Below are 19,475 nucleotides of genomic sequence, written 5' to 3' on the forward strand. Positions count from 1 at the left end.
TGGGTGTCACTAATTCGAGCCCCTTTGAAAACGGTGTAAAATCGACATTGTTCAGAGCCCAATAAAATGTTTACCAACATACCAAGGTTTCTGAAACACATGTTAAATTATTTTATGGTCCATAATCTGTGAATTTGTTTGCAATTTTCTGTGGGTTGACTGAAAACATTTTTAGTTATTCTCACAAATCAAAATTACCCCTCCCCCAAAGTGATTTTTCCCGAAGTCTGCTTGCGGCCATTTTTCAAGTGGCAATCTACACCTTGTGGCACAAAGGATCATTTTTCAACCGAATGTTTTAGCCATTCTGCTCTCAGATGAGAGCCCTTAGACCAAGGGAGTTAATTTTCGCCAAGGTTTACATACTTTCTCCATTTTGGGGGTCACACAATCTCCTTTTTCAAAAGATACTGTGGGGGGCACATTTAATGCTAATAAGTTCCCCCGAAACTGTCACTTGAATTAGTAAATTGGACTACGTGTCCTCTTCCCAGGCGTCTGCATGTGCTTTGTAGGGTATTCTCAGGTAAACTGACTGAGCTGCCCGACTTTTCCAAGGTAAACATTGCATGGAATTGGAAAACACGGCGGATGCCTCGTTGTGTGTAACTTGTACAGAAACTTGAGCGGATACACGTTCGGGAAGGCGTTTCACTCATCATTTTCGTCAGACACAGATTTTGCATAGGCGTAAGTTTTTGATCGGCCAAATTTATGGGTGGGAGGAGTTTTAGGGTAAAACTATGCCAGAAACAAGTGATTTTTAAAGTTGGTGTAATCATGGTAAGAATACTATTCTGAGTATTCATTCATCATGCACTTCAACAACAGTATGATCTCTCAGTCATGTCAGTCCTTTGTCATGTTTGTTGGGAATGAATTGGTCATTGATGAGCAGATGAGCACCATGAATGAGTGGAGTGGTCGATTGGGAAAGAGTTCCACAGGCCCTATATGGAGTACAGATGACACTAATTTTTCCCTTAAAATGTTACATCAGCCATCAGAAAGTGATAACATATCCTAAAACGTAAATCAATTAGTTAGGTTTACGGTTACACCATCATAACCATCTCTATTCGTAAGTGTTGGTTCTGAGTAGAACTAGTAACTCTATGTTTTGGGTAGCTCCACTGAGTGGAGCGGTAGTAGGCCAACTCCTCTTTTTCGGAAGACCGATCCAATACAAAATTTTTAAAAAGAAGAGTACTAACGCTCCACTCAATTGAGCTACATGTACGTTTCAGGCAGTATGCGCTGCCCGTCAGCAGGTGAATGCTGGAGGTGAAGTGTATGAAGGGTCGCAGGAGGGGGATAACTGCGCTGAATCATCATGATCATGTTGGAATGGAGCCTATTGGTGCTCACTGGAGTGCAGCCTTGGTTTCTGGATCCTGGCTCTGCAGTGTTACTAGGCATTTGTAAACTTCGGGACCCCCTCAAAAGAGGTCGACCTGCAAAAGGATACCCAACGCAATCTGTGGCAAAGGGGAACCCCCCTAATGTGATGTGTAAGCTATATACCTTAAGGCTATTGTGCCTACTGCACCCCCCTGAAAATCTGAAAGGAATTCCAAAGATTCCTACACAACTGTGGGGCCACCTTTGCCACACATTGTGCATCATATGTGCAAAAGAGTACAACCTTGGGCAATGATGCTGATCCTATTGTTTGTGAAATTAGATCAATACATTAGGCATGGTGAGCTATACTGTACTTTGGGAAGGGTGCTGGGATGCCCTTGGGTATAGATGACCCACTGGGCGGACTGCCAGGGATGGGACACAAGATGTCACTGGTGGTGAGTTCTTTGTCTTGAAGGACCGTTCTGTGCATGAAGATTTCTATGGCCTCTCTTATGCGGTGTGGGTACCAGTGCTGTTATTTATTCAGCCTGCTGCCAGTTGATGTGGTCTTCGGAGTGCGAATGCTTAACCATGGATGACTTTTCAAACTCGCCTTGTCCGCTATGGGCCTCAATTATGTTTCATTTAATCTTGAAATTTTTGCCAGTCTCCCCTTTGTATACTTTGCTGCATTCAAAAGGGATCTTGTATACTTTGGGTCTTGCCTTGGGATCTTGCTTGTCCTTGAAGCATTTACTTAGAAAACACTTAGGTACTTAGATTTTTGGAGACAAGGGGCATCAAGTGTTGTATATGGAACTCTTTCCATGTATTATGCACTGCATTCATAGGCTAATGTGAGTGTGAGGTGTATTATGTCCATAATTATGTGAGCATGGTGAGTTACTCAAAGAAGAAAACGGTCGAGGAAATCATCCTTATCATCAGTTTCATCACTAATTTACCCAAAACATGTACATGATGTATAAATCATGTAAGTGAGTCACAGTTTCCTGCATGTGGAATTCACTGTCCTTGGTGAGTTGTCCATTGTAGAGCGAGAGAGAGAGAATTCCCTTGATCAGTATGTAGCATGTTCCTATCCGCTGCTGTGTACATGCAGATAGGTCATTTCATGCAGTAATGATGATGATGAAAACAATTAACAAATGCCACAAATCAATTTTTGATAATTTGAAAGTTGCTTATACATGTAAATGTAGTCTCCATCTGGACATTTTGATAGACATTGATTTTTATTTTCTGTAGACTATGGCCTTGAACCAGCACAGCTCGTCCAACATCAACAACAATGCCACTGTCTTGGAGTCAGGTCAGGAATCCAATGGGATTATCCAGGCCTTGCTGACCGACCTGTACCAGGTCACCATGGCCTATGCCTACTGGAAGAGTGGACGGATGGACAGCCGAGCCATCTTTGATCTGTTCTTCCGCAAGAACCCCTTCCGGGGCGAGTTTACCATCTTTGCTGGCCTCGAGGAGTGCCTGAGGTTCTTGAAGAATTTCCGGTTCACAGAATCTGGTAGGCTATTCATGATGGGGGGGCTTGGTCTTTGCCAGGAGTCAATAACTTGGTGGCCATGTTTTCCTTAAATTGAAGGACCAAGCTGCTGAGATTTTGTACTTGTAGATTTCACTTGCACATTTCATAACAGAAAGGGGTGTCCAGAGTTGCCCACAGGTATCCAGAAGACACAACATACCCCATAATGCAATGGCTGAATTGTTTGGGAAGGACAAAACAAGCTTACCAGTCAATCTTTTGTGACAGTTTCGTGTAATCTAGGCAATGATCAAAGGATCATTCCCATGGAAGTTCTTTTAGTTTATTTTTGAGATTATACATGTACATGTATCAATTCCTCTGGTTGAAATGTCCAACCTTTCATCAGGGCATTATATAGCTAACCCAAAATACTCCTATTTTATCCTTGATAAGCTTTCAGGTAGATCGACATGTATTCATTTAACACAGGAATGCCAACTTGGAAATAGCAATAAAAAGGGATGGATCTTCATGTAACCACTAACGTGTGGCTGATTTGTCCACAGACAGCAGTTTCGGAAAGTACAAAATTTCTACAACAGTTAGCCAACGTGTCCCTTCATATTATAGAGCTTGTTTATTTTTCTCAACTCCACAGACATTGCATTTTTACGCACTGTGCTGCCGCCCACCACCGAAGTGGACTTCTTTGACTACTTGTCCAGGTTAGACTGCTCAACAGTTGAGGTGTACGCTTTCAATGAGGGCTCAGTGGTCTTCCCTAGGGTGCCTCTGCTGAGAATCGAGGGACCCCTGCCGCTGGTACAACTGCTGGAGACCACACTCTTGAACCTTATCAACTATGCCAGGTTCGTTAGAAGATCGGATGCCTCTGAGCAGTGATTTCTGGAGGGTAGGGGGCATCTGAAGATGCAAATTTAATGTGCACTTCCCACTTTTAGAGGTCACTCAATGGGGCATGCATCATTTGAAAATTAAAAAAAGTTTTTTATAATGTGAACAAAGAAAGAACTTGCATTGTGTGGATTGGAAATTCCCCCCATGCACTATAGTTGGTTTTTCAGTTGATCCACGTTGCCAGAATAGTGACAAAAGAACTTTTCCCAAAAATTTAATTTCCAGTCACAAACCAGGAATTATGGATCTTATTGCTTCTGTCTGTTGACATTTTTATTTTTTTATTCTTGCTTTGCTTGAGATATTTTAATCAATATTTATCAGTATAAACATAGTTATATAATAATTCATGCACAGTTTGGCAATCAGTGTGTAAGCAACATATTACTGTACATGTAATTGCTGCTTTTAAACCATATATTCTTCTTTTTGTGAGTAGTTTGCTTAATTCAAGTCTTGCTTTATCCAGTTTGGTAGCAACCAATGCAGCAAGATTTCGCCTGGCTACTGGACCCAACAAGCGTCTGCTGGAGTTTGGCCTGCGTCGGGCACAAGGGCCTGATGGAGGTCTTTCAGCCAGCAAATACAGCTACATTGGAGGTGATGTAGATTGGTCTTTGATTCCCTACATGTACATTGGAGAATCTCTGGCCATTTTTATTTAGGTCTTATTCTGAGTCCTCAAATGCTCTGAAATCATCAGTCCAACAAAAAGACTAGTATCTCATCAGCACCTGTTTCCCTTTTCCTCACTGGCCTCCTTTTTTCCTTTGCTACAATGTGTTTTTATTTTTTTTCTCCCAACAATGCATGTAGGTATAAATGCACGGTGTTGGATGGTGGAAAACTGTATTGAAAGGGTATTCATAAATAAATGACCGGAAGGTGCAGTTCAGATTGATGACCATCTACCTGTGTTTTCTTTGTTGTTTAGCTTTTCTATTGAAATACGGCTTCCACCCAAAAACAAGGACATATTTCTTGTTATCCTTTCTCTGCTAATTAAGCCCATGAAGAAAAGTGGTTATGCTTTGGTGAGCAACAGTTCCAGGCTAACCCCTGATGAGCACGCTTCAAATCTTTTCATATATTTTGGGTCTTTGCTGATGGATTGGGCACCCTACGTGTACTTTGCCAAATGCCAAATATGACACTCAAAGATAAACTGTTTTGTGCATCGTTTCAAGTTCAACAACAGTGATTGTCATGTTTTCTTGCTTTTGTGGCAGGGTTTGACGCCACAAGTAATGTCTTAGCAGGGAAGTTATACAACATTCCACTTCGAGGAACTAACGCACATGCCTTGGTCATGGCCTACCGTAGCCTTGATGACCTGGAAAACAAGGTAAGCATTTTCTTTATCCTAGCATATCAAGAAAAACTGCATGATCAGGACTTCCAGCTGTACGTTTTGAAGTTTTTTAGATGAATTGGGTGACCATTTGTCAACTTATGGTTCATCCATGACACACCTCGCTAATGTAAGTGTGAATATATCTTCTTCTTGTCAGATGCGAACATGGCAACTCAGAATCCTGGCTCTCCAGCTTAGAAAGCTTGTCCCGAATACATGAATAGACTAGTCCAACCACTGTTGATTATTTCTTGTAGTCAGACAAACTATGATTATTTGTGGTGCTTGACAGACCTTGCTTTTGCTGTACTTCAGTCATGGACTGCTTGCATTTTGCTGTTGCAAACTTTGAAACTTACTGTCCACAAGTAGATGTGGAAGATCTCTTGCACTGAATAGTGTTGATGGCTTCTGCTACAGATGCTGCTACCTAAAGACTCGACCAGGGACCCAGTCGATCTCGCTGCCAGCTCCCTAGTCTGGCTAGACAGAGTCTGCCAGTTGCTAGGCCTGAGAGATACAAACGCTGGAGAGCTGGCCTCATTTATTGCGTATGCTGTGGCATTTCCAGACTCCTTCCTGATGCTGGTAGACACCTATGATGTGCTCAAGTAAGTCGATTGGGTAGAACTGGATTCGAGCCATTGACATTCCAAATGCATTACCATTGCTCCACCGATTGAATTTTCCGACCCTGTAGTATACCCAGCTAGTTTTTCATTCTTCCTTTGTAATTTTACAGAAGTGGAATAGCCAACTTCTGTGCTGTCTCACTTGCCCTCCATGACGTTGGGTATAGAGCCACCGGGATACGCATTGACAGTGGAGACTTGGCCTACCAGTCTCTAGAGATCAGGAAAATTTTCCAGAAAGTTGCTCACAAGTGAGTAGCTTTATTCTTTCATCCTTCAAAATCCTGTTTTGTTTCACCCTTTTATAACTTTGCTCATGAAGTTCGCACATGGAGACTCAGACCTTTGGGGCTGTGTTGTAAACTTGGCAGTTGGTTTAACCTTGAATTTCAGATTCGGGTTACCATGGTTCCAAGATCTGACAATCGTTGCGAGTAATGACATCAATGAGGATACCTTACTATCACTCCAGCAACAGGTCAGTTTGAATTGGAACTCAAAATACTATGTTAAAAGCATTCACAGAGGCACATCGGAGCCTTTTACTACCTGAAGGAAAAGATTTCTTCAAAATGTAATATTTATTCTGTAAAAATACATGTAAAGGGAATCTATGGAGTGACAGTTTGGGAGGCCTTAAGGCCTTTGTCTGAAAGCCTTGGTCTTGGCCTCAGCTTTGCTATATAATGACTCAGTCTTGGCCTGAGCCTTAGCACCCTCTGGACTCAACGAATCAGTCGAGGTTGGTTGGAGGCCACCCGTTTGACTTGATATTCCTAGTGTTTACTTTTCCCAAAGGTTTTTTAAAAACTGAGCTTTGCAACACCTGCCAAACGAGAAATAATTACACCCATTCAAATTTGTTGACAAGGTTGTTCACAATATTATACCGAAAGTAACTAATTTATGATGCATAGCGCTTGGTTATTTTTTCTTGCATGAAACGAGTAGGGATAATTATTGTCTTGTCATGTACACACAGGTTCTTTTGTGAATCTGTATGAATTTTGTGTGCCAGCAAGCGTTGCTAAAAATAGAGAAAATCACCTTCAATCGTGTAGAGTGGTGTTATCATGCATGTGTAATAACTGGCCTTGGCTTTGAATGGCATTGACTCGGTCTTGGCCTTGGAGACCCAAGATTTGGACTCAGCCTTGCTGAGCCTCTAAGTTCCTGGACTTGAATTTAACAGTGGTAAGTGACAATTGCTCATCTGTTTTTAGCCAATCAAATGGTACTTTTCTTTTCACTGATGCATTAGAAAACAAGACATTTGTTAATTGTTATTGACTTCTACTTTTGCAGAGTTGTCAGTCGTCCGTTATTTTTTTGAAGGGTTGTGTTCTCAAACCAAAAAATAGATTTGTGAAATTTCTACCTTCGTTCAGGGCCACGCAATTGACGCCTTTGGAATCGGAACCCACCTTGTGACATGTCAGAAGCAGCCAGCACTAGGGTGTGTCTTTAAGGTGAGGAAAAGGTAATTGTAGTGGGACACCTGCGCAGAAGAGACATCTGGGATGATCACACTGGTAAATGATTGTAGAGAACGACTAAAAGATAGTGGAAAAGTAATTGTGTATTCATAACAAGGTCATTAAGAAGATAGCAACCAATGGCAAGGGCAGCGAGGACTTGAATGGGAGATTCTTATTTTGTAAAGGCGACAAACTCCTCAGGACTTGACATGTCTCTCATTTACTGCTTTGCAGTTGGTCCAGATAGACAACAACCCATGCATCAAACTGAGCCATGACGTTGACAAAGTCACCATTCCTGGCAGAAAGACGGCATTCCGTCTCTATGGAGCAGACGGTTGGTACAGCAGTCCTTCAAGCCTTTTAGAGAGGTCGATTTGTAATCGAAGCTTAAACTTCAGGCCTTGATGAGCGCATGAAACCTGAACCCAGAACACCCCCGTTTGACACCCTGACATGCCTGATGCTAATGTATTCTGGTCCAAGCATGTCAACAGTGCCTGTTGAGTTCCATTTGTGTGAAATTTGTTGAGGGCCCCAATCTCTCAAGCAATTGGATCTTATTAGACTTGAATCAAGTCAGACTTCTCATATGTTGCTCTTCCCCAGTCAGCCATCCCTTCACAAACACAGTACATGCATAACTTCTTATAAGGCGCCCTCATTTGACAGCTTTTCTGCAATATCCAGCATCAACATCAAAGATTGTACGTGTGTCACCAGTCAGTAAGTCTGACCTAAGCCAATCAGACCCCCTCTTGTTCATAATTATATAGTTATTCATAATTGCATATGAAAGACTTGATCTTGCGTAATGTATACAGAATTTCCACCAATCAAAGTAGTCAGACTTGGAAATTCTACCACTCAAAGTAGTCAGACTTGTAGATTAGTTCATTATAACAGAGGTATGAACGATGTAAAAACAAGTCCAGCAATTTGATTGGCTGCTACATGTTTTGGTAGATGAGCTGATTCACTGTGTACAAATGGCTGGCAGATTCGTCAAGTCTGGATTTCTGAACTCTAAGTAATAAGTGGACACAAGAGGGTGCGAAGCAAGAAACAACGCACAGCCTCCATTTCCAAAGCATGAACACAGACAAGGTCACGGAAGATCCTGACTTGAGTCAAGTCTAGGATCTTATCAACTTTGAAACTTTTTCATTCTCAATTGAAACTTATCACACAGGCTTAGCTATTGCGGATCTAATGGCCCAGTCCTCGGAGCCACAACCTGAGGAGCAGAAAGTTGTACTTTGTCGTCATCCATTTGAGGTAGGTATTTAGAATTGTTTCATTGCTTCTTGTAGCTTGCAAAAACTCCTCTGTAGACTCGTATAGAAATGTAAATCAAATTTGAGTTAAATGTATAATCCTGTTGATTTAACTTATGACTACAGGCACTGAGAAGAGTAAATGTCCAACCATCCAAAGTAGAGAAACTGCACAAGCTGTACATGAAAGATGGAGAAGTAAGAAAATGAGTAGCTTTGGAAAACTGAAGTTCATTTAAATTTAAATCATTGGAAGCTAATCAATTATAAGTAATTTGTATAGTTGTTCATTGGCTAAAGTTTTGTACCTGGCCCATTCAGCACACAGTTCCTTAAACCATCTTGAAACAATTTTCCCCACTCTATACATTTCCAGATTTGTCAGGCATTACCGACTCTGTCAGAGATCCGTGACAACGTCAAACAGGGCATGCAAGCACTTCGGTCCGATGTCAAACGTGAACTCAATCCTACTCCTTACAAGGTTTGTGTGAAGTCACTACCTAAGGCTATTGCTGCAGGAATGGTATCTTGCACTAGGGAAAAAACAGACTACTTTTCCAGTTTTTAATCGCGTCAGCAGGTGGCCGATAATAAACTCTCAGCACAGATACACATCGAAGGTCATTTATAGTTGAACATTGTTAATAAGAGCATGTTTAATACACATTCTGCTCATAACAAGGAAGGTTTGAGGTCTTAATCCTTTTATCTTTATTGTTTTGGTTCCTGATAATACAAGGTTCCTACCAAGTAATCCACACAAGGTCCCAACTGTCATATATGGCATTTTGAGGCTCCCGTACATGTATTAACATGCCGTGTCTGGAACGCACAATAAGCACTGCCTCTGAACCTACGCCTGAGTACACGAGTACATTACATGGCGTCAGAAGTGGGGAGTCCCAAACTGAGCAAAATGAGAAAGGCAATTGACCAGAACTCATTTAGCAGTAAGAAAGCAACGTCTCAGAAGTCGGTGAATGAGTGAGTACCTCAGACTACGGTCACTCAAACTCATAAATAAAAAGGCCGAATTTTGCACACCGACCACACGGCAACGAGTACATTGCTGAAGGACCGAATCAGTTTCGTGATAAAATATCACACATCGTTACAGTGGAACGATCTCTCGTAAGACTGTTTCGACACACAAAGAAACTGTCACCAAGAACCTCCGAAGCTGATGGTAACACTGTCATAAGGAGAATTGCTGTTAAAGTGATCAGATTTGGTGTTCCAAAAAAAAAAGCTGCACTTGCCCTACGTTCGTCAACGAAACTACGGAAGCCGATAAGAGACATGTGAAAATTGACACAAAAACTGTGCATGAACTGGTCAGCATTGCACATTCACATTCAAGGGTCCCCTAGCTCAAAAGTCAGAGGTAAAAAAGGTCAATTACTTCACGACCTACGTCGGAGACAAAGGAAGGGAAGTCTACACAACTTTCAAGTGGAAACTCCAGATGAGTGTGACAAGCTAGAGGCAGTTTGTGCCAAGTTTGAGAAATATGTGGCCCCACGAAAAAATCAAATTCGTGCCACTATAAATTTCAACTAGAACGGGAAAAATTTGACAGCTTTGTCGTTGACCTGTGAGTGCTAGTGAAAGACTGTGGGTACGACGATGAAGAACACATGATTCGAGATGCCATAGTCCTGTGGGTACTAAATCATGCGGTTCAAGAGAAATGCCTGGAGAAAGGAGACAAGCTGACACTTGCCATGGCCATCAAGATTGGTCAAAACTACGAAACTTCATAACAGAACCTGAAGGAAATAAACAAAGAAGAAGATCGCAAAGTCAATGTGATAAAGTCAGCGAATCGCTCCAAAAAAATTAGTCGTGCTAAATCACACCCACAGCAAAGGCTTAGCCATGAGAAGGGCAGTTCAAACCAAACAAAGTCCAGGCGATCAGAGGCCAAAGCTGGTCCTGCAAAGAAATGCCACATATGCGGATATCAAGCAGACCCCCGAAAATGCCCCGCAAAAAACCAAACCTGTGACTTTTGCAACGGGCCTAATCACTTTGCATCAGTGTGCCGAAAGTGCCTTGCAGCACACAGTATGGAAGGTGCCGCAGCCCAAGGAACAACAGAATGTGATGAGTTTTCTTCAAAGGAAGAATACACTCACCTCATCAATGCATTAGATGATGAATCAGACTCAAAAGAGTGGTACGAACAAGTCTCGATCAACAACAGAAAAATAGAGGTGCAGATTGACCCTGGAGCAGCGCAGTCCATTATGCCACTCCACATCTACCAAACACTTGAAGGCACAAAAGAGCTGAGCCCAAGTGACTGCAAGTTTGAGTCATACACCAGCAACTGAAAGTGGAAGGGCGCACACGCTGCCTACATGCCACAAAAATGTGTGCATCGATGTGCCATACTACGTCGTACAGGCAGAAAGCAAACCACTACTTCTCAGTGGAGATGCCAGCAAGCAACTTAGACTCAAAGACAGAGTCTATGGGCCGGAGCAGTACCCCGAGCTTAAGACGACCACTGGTACTCTTCCAGGAAAATATTCCTTGAAGATTGACCCATCAGTTAAGCCAGTAGTGCATGGCCCCAGATGCCAGCCACAGGGCCTCATGCCAAAGATTGTCGGGAAGCTACAGGAAATGGAGGGTGACAAACATATCATGAAAGTCAGGGAACCAACAGATTGGGTGAGTTCCATGGTCGTCATGGTTAAAAATGGGAAGGTGAGAATCTGTTCCGACCCAAAGGATCTCAATAAGGCGATCCGTCGAGAACACTACTCAGTCCCATCTGTCGAAGAAGTACTGGCATCTATGCCAGATGCCAAAGTTTTCTCAGTTATAGACGCCAAGTCCGGCTTCCTGCAGATTGAGCTTGATTACAAGTCAAGCCTTCTGACGCCATTTAATACGCCCATTGGCCGTTTCAGATGGCTACGTCTTCCATTTGGCATAAAGAGTGCACAGGAAATCTTCCAACGAGCCATAGACACCATGCTGGAGGGTGTAGATGGCGCACGTGCCATTATAGATGACATCCTGATTGCAGGCAAGAATCAAAAAACCCACAATCAGATCATGAAAGCTGTTGTCACCAGAGCAACCAAGTGGAACTTGAAGCTCAATTTTGACAAGTGCCATGTCAGACAGACACAAGTAAAGTATGTTGGTCACCTTGTCACTGCCAGTGGATTGAAGCCTGACCCTGATAAGGTCAAAGCGATGAGAGAGATGCCCGAGTCCCCAAAAGAGGACGTCCAAACATTTCTTGGCTGCATCCAGTAATTGGCAAAGTTCATCCCAAACCTCAGTGAGGTTGATCAGCCACTTCGTCAAATGATGAAGAAAGACGTGAAGTTCCACTGGGACAAACCACAGCAGCAAAGCTTTGCCAAACTCAAAGAGCTTTGCAGTGCAGCTCCAGTTCTGGCATACTATGATGTCCACAAAGAGATAACAATACAATATGACGCCAGTAGCTATGCTCTTGGTGGAGTTCTACTCCAAGAAGGCAAGCCAATAGCATACACTTCCAGAGCCATGACACCAACAGAAATGAAATATGCTCACATAGAGAAGGAAATGCTTGCAATTGCCCACTCTTGCGAGAAATTCCATCATTACGTCTTTGGCAAGACCGTGACGGTTGAGAGTGACCACAGTCCACTTCAAGCAATCTTCTCCAAATCTCTCCTGTCAGCTCCAATGAGGTTGCAGTCCATGCTCCTTAAACTACAACCATATGACTTGTTCGTCACATACAAGCCCAGAAAAGAGATCTGGCTCGGAGACCTACTCAGCAGAGCTAACCTGCCAGACACAGAACCTGTCATCAAGCCAGTCATCGTCAACATGGGAGACTACATCTCAGTAACACCAACATGCTACAATGAGTTCCAGCAGAAAACTGCAGACGAACTGAATGAGCTATCCACAATGATCTGGAAAGACTGGCCCGATACCAAACAGGAGACACCACATGCCGTTCGCGAGTACTGGAACACCAGAGATGAGCTCGCATTCTCAGATGGAGTCGTCTACAAGGCATGAGAATTGTTGTCCCACCCAGCATGAGGAAGGACATGCTTGCCCTGATCCATGAATCAAATATGGGTATAGCCAAATGCAAGCAGAGAGCCTGTGAAGCCATGTTCTGGCCCGGAATGACTCATCAGATAGAGGACATTGTTGCAGATTGCAGAGTTTGCAGCAAGCACCAGAATCAGCAGCCTTCCAAGACACTCAAACCCACAAAGGTACCTGATCTCCCTTAGATTGAGCTGGGATTTGACATATTCCAGTTCAAAGGCCACCAGTATCTTCTAATCGTAGACTACTTCTCCAAATTCATCGAAGTCGACAAGCTTACAGACAGCAACAGCGCAGTAGTCATACAAGCCTTGAAGTCTCAATTTAGCTGTCATGGCATTCTTGAGAAGCTGCGCACTGACAATGGTCCACAATACTCATCCGTTGTTTTTGACACATTCTGCAAGGACTACCAGATCATCCATGTCACCGCCTCACCTCTTCATCCTCAGTCCAATGGGGAAGGTGAGCATGCCATTCAGACGGTCAAGCGCTTGTGGAAGAAAACTAGTGACAGACATCTAGAGTTGCTTGACTACTGTACGACCCCGCTCGCAAGCTGTGATCTCTCGCCTGCTCAACTCCTTATGAGTCGCAGACCTCGAAACAAGCTACCTGTTGCACACACCCTACTTCGTCCTAAGACACACAAGGCATCAGACATACAGCGCCGCCTTGCACAAGCCAAGGGCAAACAGGAACACTACTTCAACCAAAAGGCACATGACTTACCGCCACTGAAGTCTGGAGATGCCGTTAGGATGGCACCATTTCCAGGTGCCAAGCAGTGGGTTCCTGCCACTGTGGTAGATCATCACGAATCCCCACGATCATACATAGTGGAGTACTGAGGGTGCAAATACCGACGCAATCAATGACATCTTCATCTCTTCACCCACGTGGCAAACCAACAACCACCACTGGCAGTCATCCCAGACCCTGAGCCCGAACCTTTGCTGAAACCCAAGATGACTACAGGTACCCCTCACCAGACCCATAAACCTGACCTGAGTCCACAACCAGCACCTCAAGACGTCAGCCCTCAAAGCCACCCTATGTCACCAGAAGTGGACAAATTGTCCAGCCACCTACCCGCATGGACTCGTGAACTGGACTTTAACACTCCAATCTAAGCCTTTCATAAACAGTTATATGTGCTTTGAAATAGATCACACAATATAATACCCAATCCCAAGCTCCACCACAAACGTAAGCATACATGCATGTATAGTTGTTTATAGTGCATCTCATCCAGAACAACTCGGCTCGTTGATAGATTGTCACATTACCACAGCCCATACATGTTTTTGGTTGAATTGCAGATGTTACTTCTCAATTTAGGTGTTTGCCGGAAAGGTTTCCACAGTTTAAAGTTCTAGATATAACGTTACTGTTTACTACTGTTTGTTTTTTGATAAAAAAAGGGAGATGTCATATATGGCATTTTGAGGCTCCCGGACATGTACTTACATGCCGTGTGTGGAACGCACAATAAAGCACTGCCTCTGAATCTACGCCTGAGTACACGAGTACATTACACCAACAACCTCTAATGAGGTTCAACTGTTTACAGCTCTGGCAACCGAGAAATCTTGAGTCCTTTTACAAGACCATTTACAAACAACATGGGATGAATACCTTGTGAAGTTACTTCATATCAGTTGTCTATGATGGACCTGTGACGACTTGAGATGAATTTTGATGAACAGGAGTACAGTATTGTCGACATGAATTCCAACCAAGTTTGAAATTCCTGTCTTTTGTTTGTTCCTTCTATATTGCCCTCAGGTGTCAGTCACAACCAATCTCTACCATTTCCTGCATGACCTTTGGCAGGAGAGCCTGCCTATTGGTCAACTCAGCTGAGGCAGCTCCCAGACTAGATCATTGAACTGCCATGTAGAATCCCACTAATCTGGAAGAATTTCACAAACAGTGCTATATTCCATGAAAAGTACTCAGATAACTGGGACAAGATGTCAAGTACACCTGACTAGGAATGGGAGAAAGATGAGGTGAAAGATAATCAGGAAGGCAACTAAAATGTGATAGTTGTTTGTTTGTAGTACTGAAAAGATATCACAATATTTTTTTAATTATGCTGCATTCTTGAATGTGACATTAAATTGTGTTGCCATTTAAAGTACATTGTAAAATTGTATACACATGCACGCATTAGAACAGAAAGATTTGAAGTTTATATGAAATTCTAAAATGTTTTTAAGAAATACAATTGAAATATGTTTTATAACTGACGGTTGAAAAATCAAATTTGCGTTTGGAAAGATATGTTGGATCTTTGTCATTTTAGGTTCAAATTATGAAATGAGTTTAAAAGTACTGTTAGAAAGGCAAGTGGATCTTGGCAAAATCTTACCGACTTTTCAATCTATTTGACCAAAAAAAATGTACTTTTGATCTCTGAGCTTATAAATTGGGAGATCTAAATAGAACGCTGTTTTGATACAATGTAAATGTATTTAACTAAAGCATGCTATCAGACCAGGTGAAAGGCAGGGAACTTTCAATGTAATACATATGTAGTTAAAAAAGGTGAGTGGGTCAATAGAAGCAGTTATGGGATGAAATGCATTAATTGCAGTACTTTACTCAGGACAATTTAAAAGCAGTGACTTCGTACTGGTGATCAAAATGGACCGGAATATTTTTCACTCTCTATTTTTATTCATGCTAATGGTGAAACTCCCAAATCTGGGTGTGGCTTTTACCTACATGCCAAACCACTGGCGGAAACTTGTTTTTTTAATCAAATTAACAAAAAAGCACCAAACTTCATCTTGAAACGACTTTGATGAAAGTGATGAAATTCTCGTTATAACCTTTCAATTACAGGACTTGTGTGTCTTTTTATCGAGAAAAAATTACAGTTGGACTCTTTCACTTTTTGTTCTTAGTATATTTGTCAAAATGACCTGAAATTAATTGCAGATAAACCCAAAATTATTTGTGCAGTTCCACACATAATTAAGCTATGAAGACAACCGTATGAATTGTATGAGCACAGCTCAGTTGAGTGTTGACTGAGAGAGATTTTTTTCTAACAGAAGCTAGAACTCAATTTGTGGATGTGCTATCTTTTGTTTTGTTTACTATCCAAAATCTGGCCAAAGTAATCATCACTGCATTTAGAATAGAATGTTTATTTTAGTTTTTCATAATGGTGAGTAAAATATATAAGTATATTTGTTTATAACGGAAAGGATTCTTTGTATATTTGATAAGAGAGCAATCATGTTTTAATATTAAATACTGACAATAATCATCATGCGAGACATGACAATAATTATATTGACTAGCACCATACTCTCGAATTTTCAGATATGTGTTCTTTTATTTTTTCAGATTTCATAAATAGCAGAATATTTAATTATCAAGGAGTGATTTCTATTGAAAAAGTATCTGGTTTTCAACAATTTTCATGATCATTTCATAACTAGAAATGTTGAGTCCTTAGTACTGCAACATCTTTTACAAATCGGAAGTATTTGTGGCAGTGATTCCATACAAAATTTTGTAACTGGTCAAATTTACAAATTGTATCAAAATTAATAATTGCATTGTTTTCATCCAAAAAGAATAGCAGGGACATGGCCCATGAAGAAGCACAACTCCTTGTGTTGCAAAGGATTGCATTTAGAAATATGTTCATGTTTTCTGTCCAGCAGAAAGTAATTTGTGGTAATGCAATACAAAACAAAATAATGTTTCTTCTTATTGTTTAAAACTGATACTGACTGACAGCTCTCTTGGCAGCATAGTAGAGTTGTGCCTTTTTCCTTAGTTAAGTAATTGTTATGCAATTATTGCAAGAATCTTGGAGGATAGTTACTGGAATACATTAGGCCCTGGAAAGTCATAATATATATATCTTTACCAGCTCATTTCAACGTGATTTTTTAAAAGGCATCTGCCCACAGTTCTGCTGTACAAGTTACTGTTTATTTTTTAGTAAAACTTGAGTGGGCATTCAGTGGATTATATGCAAGAAGGCCTTTAAGCACTTAGCAAGATCAGTGACCTGGCCTTTGAGGAAAGCAATGTGGTTTCAAACAGATGAACTTAAGTGTCCAATTTTTATGTGATCCACATGTAGTTGGCACTGTCTTTTATTGCCTGCCACTCTCTGGATGGAACCATCTCCACATAATCATCAACTGTCATTAGTCTATTTGGGAGTGGAAGGACGTTCCAGCATGTTGTACACCTTGTCGATGTCGGGGCGCTTGACAGCAGTCTTGCGGGAGCACTTCTTGCCAATGTGCTGGAGCAAGGTGATTTTGGTCTTCTTTCCGATCGCAGAGAGTACTCTTCCAAGAGCGTAGATATCAGAGGCCACTGTGTATGGGGTCTCACCTCGGAGCACCTCAGGTGCTACGAAGGGCTTAGCAGCAGACTCTGCTGCAGCTTGGATCTCTGGGGTGGAGTGGATCTTGGGAGCAAGCCTCATAAAGGTGCAGTCTCCTAGGTCACAGATCTTGGCTCGCCAGCCTTTCCAGTTGCCGTCTGTGGCATAAAGCAGGATGTTTTCTGGCTTGAGATTGATGTGGAGGTATTCCAGCTGATGGAGGTGTTTTATTCCGTCAGCTATGTCCTGGGCAATCTGGACCCAGTCGCTGTAAGGTATCTCTGATGCGGCGATCTTCTTGTCCCTCAGGACGTCCTCCAAGGTGGTGTTCTCGGGGATAAAGTCATTGCCGACGAACTCCTCCAAGATACAACGGAGTGGGGACTGTTGGATAACGCCTACCAGATGTGGAAATGATGGATGGCCATTGACAATGTGGAGGGCATCAAGTTCCTTGTGAAATCGGACCTCGGGGTCCTCTCCTTGGATGATCTTTGCAGCGACGAGTTTGCCATTTTCAGACGGGATGTGGACAAGACGTGTGGTTCCAGTCTCGCCACAGCCTAGCTCCACCCATCGTCCCAAAATATCCAGTCCTGGTTTGACGTCTCTACACTGGTACAAGCGACTCCCCAGGTATGATGGATGCCCATTGTACATGTAAAAGCCAGACTTCTTGCTTTTGCCTTCAGATGGAGTCTTGGTCGGCCTTGATGCTCTAGCATGGGGAGTTAAGTTTTTCTCAGGAGGTGAGAGAGTTGAGATAGCTGGTGCAGATTGTGAGGAGCCTGTCTCCAGAGACTTTGTAGAGGCAGAAGAACACTGGGATGAGGAATAGCTTTCTTCATTGGCTTCTGTTACCGTGGCAACATCCTCATTCACCTCTTTCTCCAATCTTTCAGGGTAAAAAACAGACCAAGTAATGAATTTATCTGCAACAGTTATTTGGGGTAAATAACACCAGTATACTTTTGGTGAAGAGTCCGTAGGTATGTAGGGAAGATTCCCCATTTCTTATTAGCAGCTTAAGTTGAGTATATCTGAGCTTCTATCGGAAGGAAGATACAATGTCTTGTAAGCTGATCTTTTATCTTCAGGCGGTAAAAACACAGGTAGGATTTGTATTAAAAAGTTGTAGAAAAAGTCAGTTTTGTGTTTTGTTGGCAAACTTTCGCACTGGTTGTACTAGGGTACCTTGAAGGAATAGCAGGATTGGATATGTTTATATCAGGAGAATCAGCTGTCTTGTCTTTGGGCTTGAAGATAGCTTGGATAGCACGCCTCAACCCAGACATCTTCTTTCTTTTCATTTTCCTGAAAGGAAAAACGCAAACAGTCAAATCATTCAAATTCTCATTTCTGTAAAAGTCAGGTCCCACAACCGAACTGCTTGGATATCTTTTAAAAACAAATATTCTGTGAACTACTGTGCACAGATTTTTTTTTCTGCAATCCACTGAGAAAATTCATGATAAGGTCTGATGATTTCAGTTTATTTGAATAATTGGTCCTATTAGAAATACACCATTCATTTTTGAAGTAGTTTGCCGTCAGTTTTTGAAATCATGCAGTTTCACTCAAAGAACAAGTCTCATCTTTTTATGTCGTATGTGCTTGCTCATTAGATTTACAAGTATTTACTTTGCTATGTGAATCAGTTCGAGGCAGTTTTCACTTTCCTTTCTACAATGTGCTCTATAAAGCTACTGTGTCTATTTCCTACTTGTGCTTTATCTGTTGCTTGTCCAGAGAGTCTGTTTCAAGAGTGTATGTCTTATATCAAGTAGGCCTACTGGTTTTTGGTGAAATTGTTGCTTTCATTTCTTACATGTCAGGTGGCGGGCGCCTGTCAATCACAGCACACTTCATGCCAATTATCTGATGGCTAAAAGTCGCGTCTATTCCAGATTGATTCTCGGTGTTGGAGCTCATTTCATGCTTTCTGGCCATTGTCGGTTCTGCCATGGTAGAAATATTTGATATATCTTAACCCACTTAATTTTCTCAAATCCTCGAAACTTGAAAGGTCTACCAGTAGTGGGGTCATAATGTATAATGCAATAAAATTTACAAATGCCAACTCACCATATGAGATATCTCTCAATGTATCAAGTACGGCTCGCAAAACTTCCAAAATTATCTCGAAATTCACAACGAGAAAATCACCAAAAAATTATTGTCAGGCTGCATGTGTTTACAATCGTGGTTTGTTTACTTTTTGCCTTGCCATGCGCGTAGTGAGTTGATTTCCCGGAACTACTTGCTAACTTGCTTTCTTTTAGACCGAGTAGTTGGTGGAAATATGATTGAAAAAAATTATTCACAAGTCATTATTTTTTTCTAATGATCGATGATCGGGCACAGTCGTTATCATGTACGTAGCAACAAAAGGTTTCCAATCTGAATAAAATTTTTAATTGCTATAAAAGAAATAATGTTTACACATAAACTATTCGATAATAGGTATTTATTGATCGAATGTTTCACATCCAAGCATTGATCTCCATGGAGAT

General features: G+C 41.8%; 2 protein-coding genes across 3 annotated transcripts; one reads left to right on the top strand and one right to left on the bottom strand.

The window, feature by feature from the left end:
- The first annotated feature begins 539 nt into the window (after nt 1-539).
- naprt (nicotinate phosphoribosyltransferase) lies at nt 540-15,920 on the top strand. 2 transcript variants are annotated; one of them, XM_022233179.2, is made up of 14 exons: nt 540-690; nt 2,617-2,890; nt 3,513-3,723; nt 4,242-4,372; nt 5,002-5,117; nt 5,547-5,737; nt 5,869-6,009; nt 6,152-6,236; nt 7,147-7,227; nt 7,471-7,573; nt 8,429-8,514; nt 8,640-8,711; nt 8,890-8,997; nt 14,385-15,920. In XM_022233179.2, exons 2-14 carry the CDS (start codon nt 2,620-2,622, stop codon nt 14,460-14,462), a joined length of 1,674 nt encoding a protein of 557 aa, XP_022088871.2. In that variant the 5' UTR covers nt 540-690; nt 2,617-2,619; the 3' UTR covers nt 14,463-15,920. The 2 variants fall into 2 exon arrangements, with proteins under 2 accessions (XP_022088871.2, XP_022088870.2); XM_022233178.2 differs by having other exon boundaries at nt 559-783.
- Nucleotides 15,921-15,928: 8 nt separating this feature from the next.
- LOC110978291 (uncharacterized) lies at nt 15,929-19,419 on the bottom strand. The gene is made up of 4 exons (XM_022233181.2): nt 19,048-19,419; nt 18,791-18,920; nt 18,157-18,276; nt 15,929-17,857 (listed from the first exon to the last, which is right to left on the bottom strand). Exons 2-4 carry the CDS (start codon nt 18,910-18,912, stop codon nt 16,783-16,785), a joined length of 1,317 nt encoding a protein of 438 aa, XP_022088873.2. The 5' UTR covers nt 18,913-18,920; nt 19,048-19,419; the 3' UTR covers nt 15,929-16,782.
- Between the last annotated feature and the right edge of the window lie 56 nt (nt 19,420-19,475).

Source organism: Acanthaster planci, linkage group LG02 (genome assembly GCF_054643075.1).
Source record: "Acanthaster planci isolate LZ-2023a linkage group LG02, COTS_SCS, whole genome shotgun sequence".
Taxonomy (NCBI): domain Eukaryota; kingdom Metazoa; phylum Echinodermata; class Asteroidea; order Valvatida; family Acanthasteridae; genus Acanthaster; species Acanthaster planci.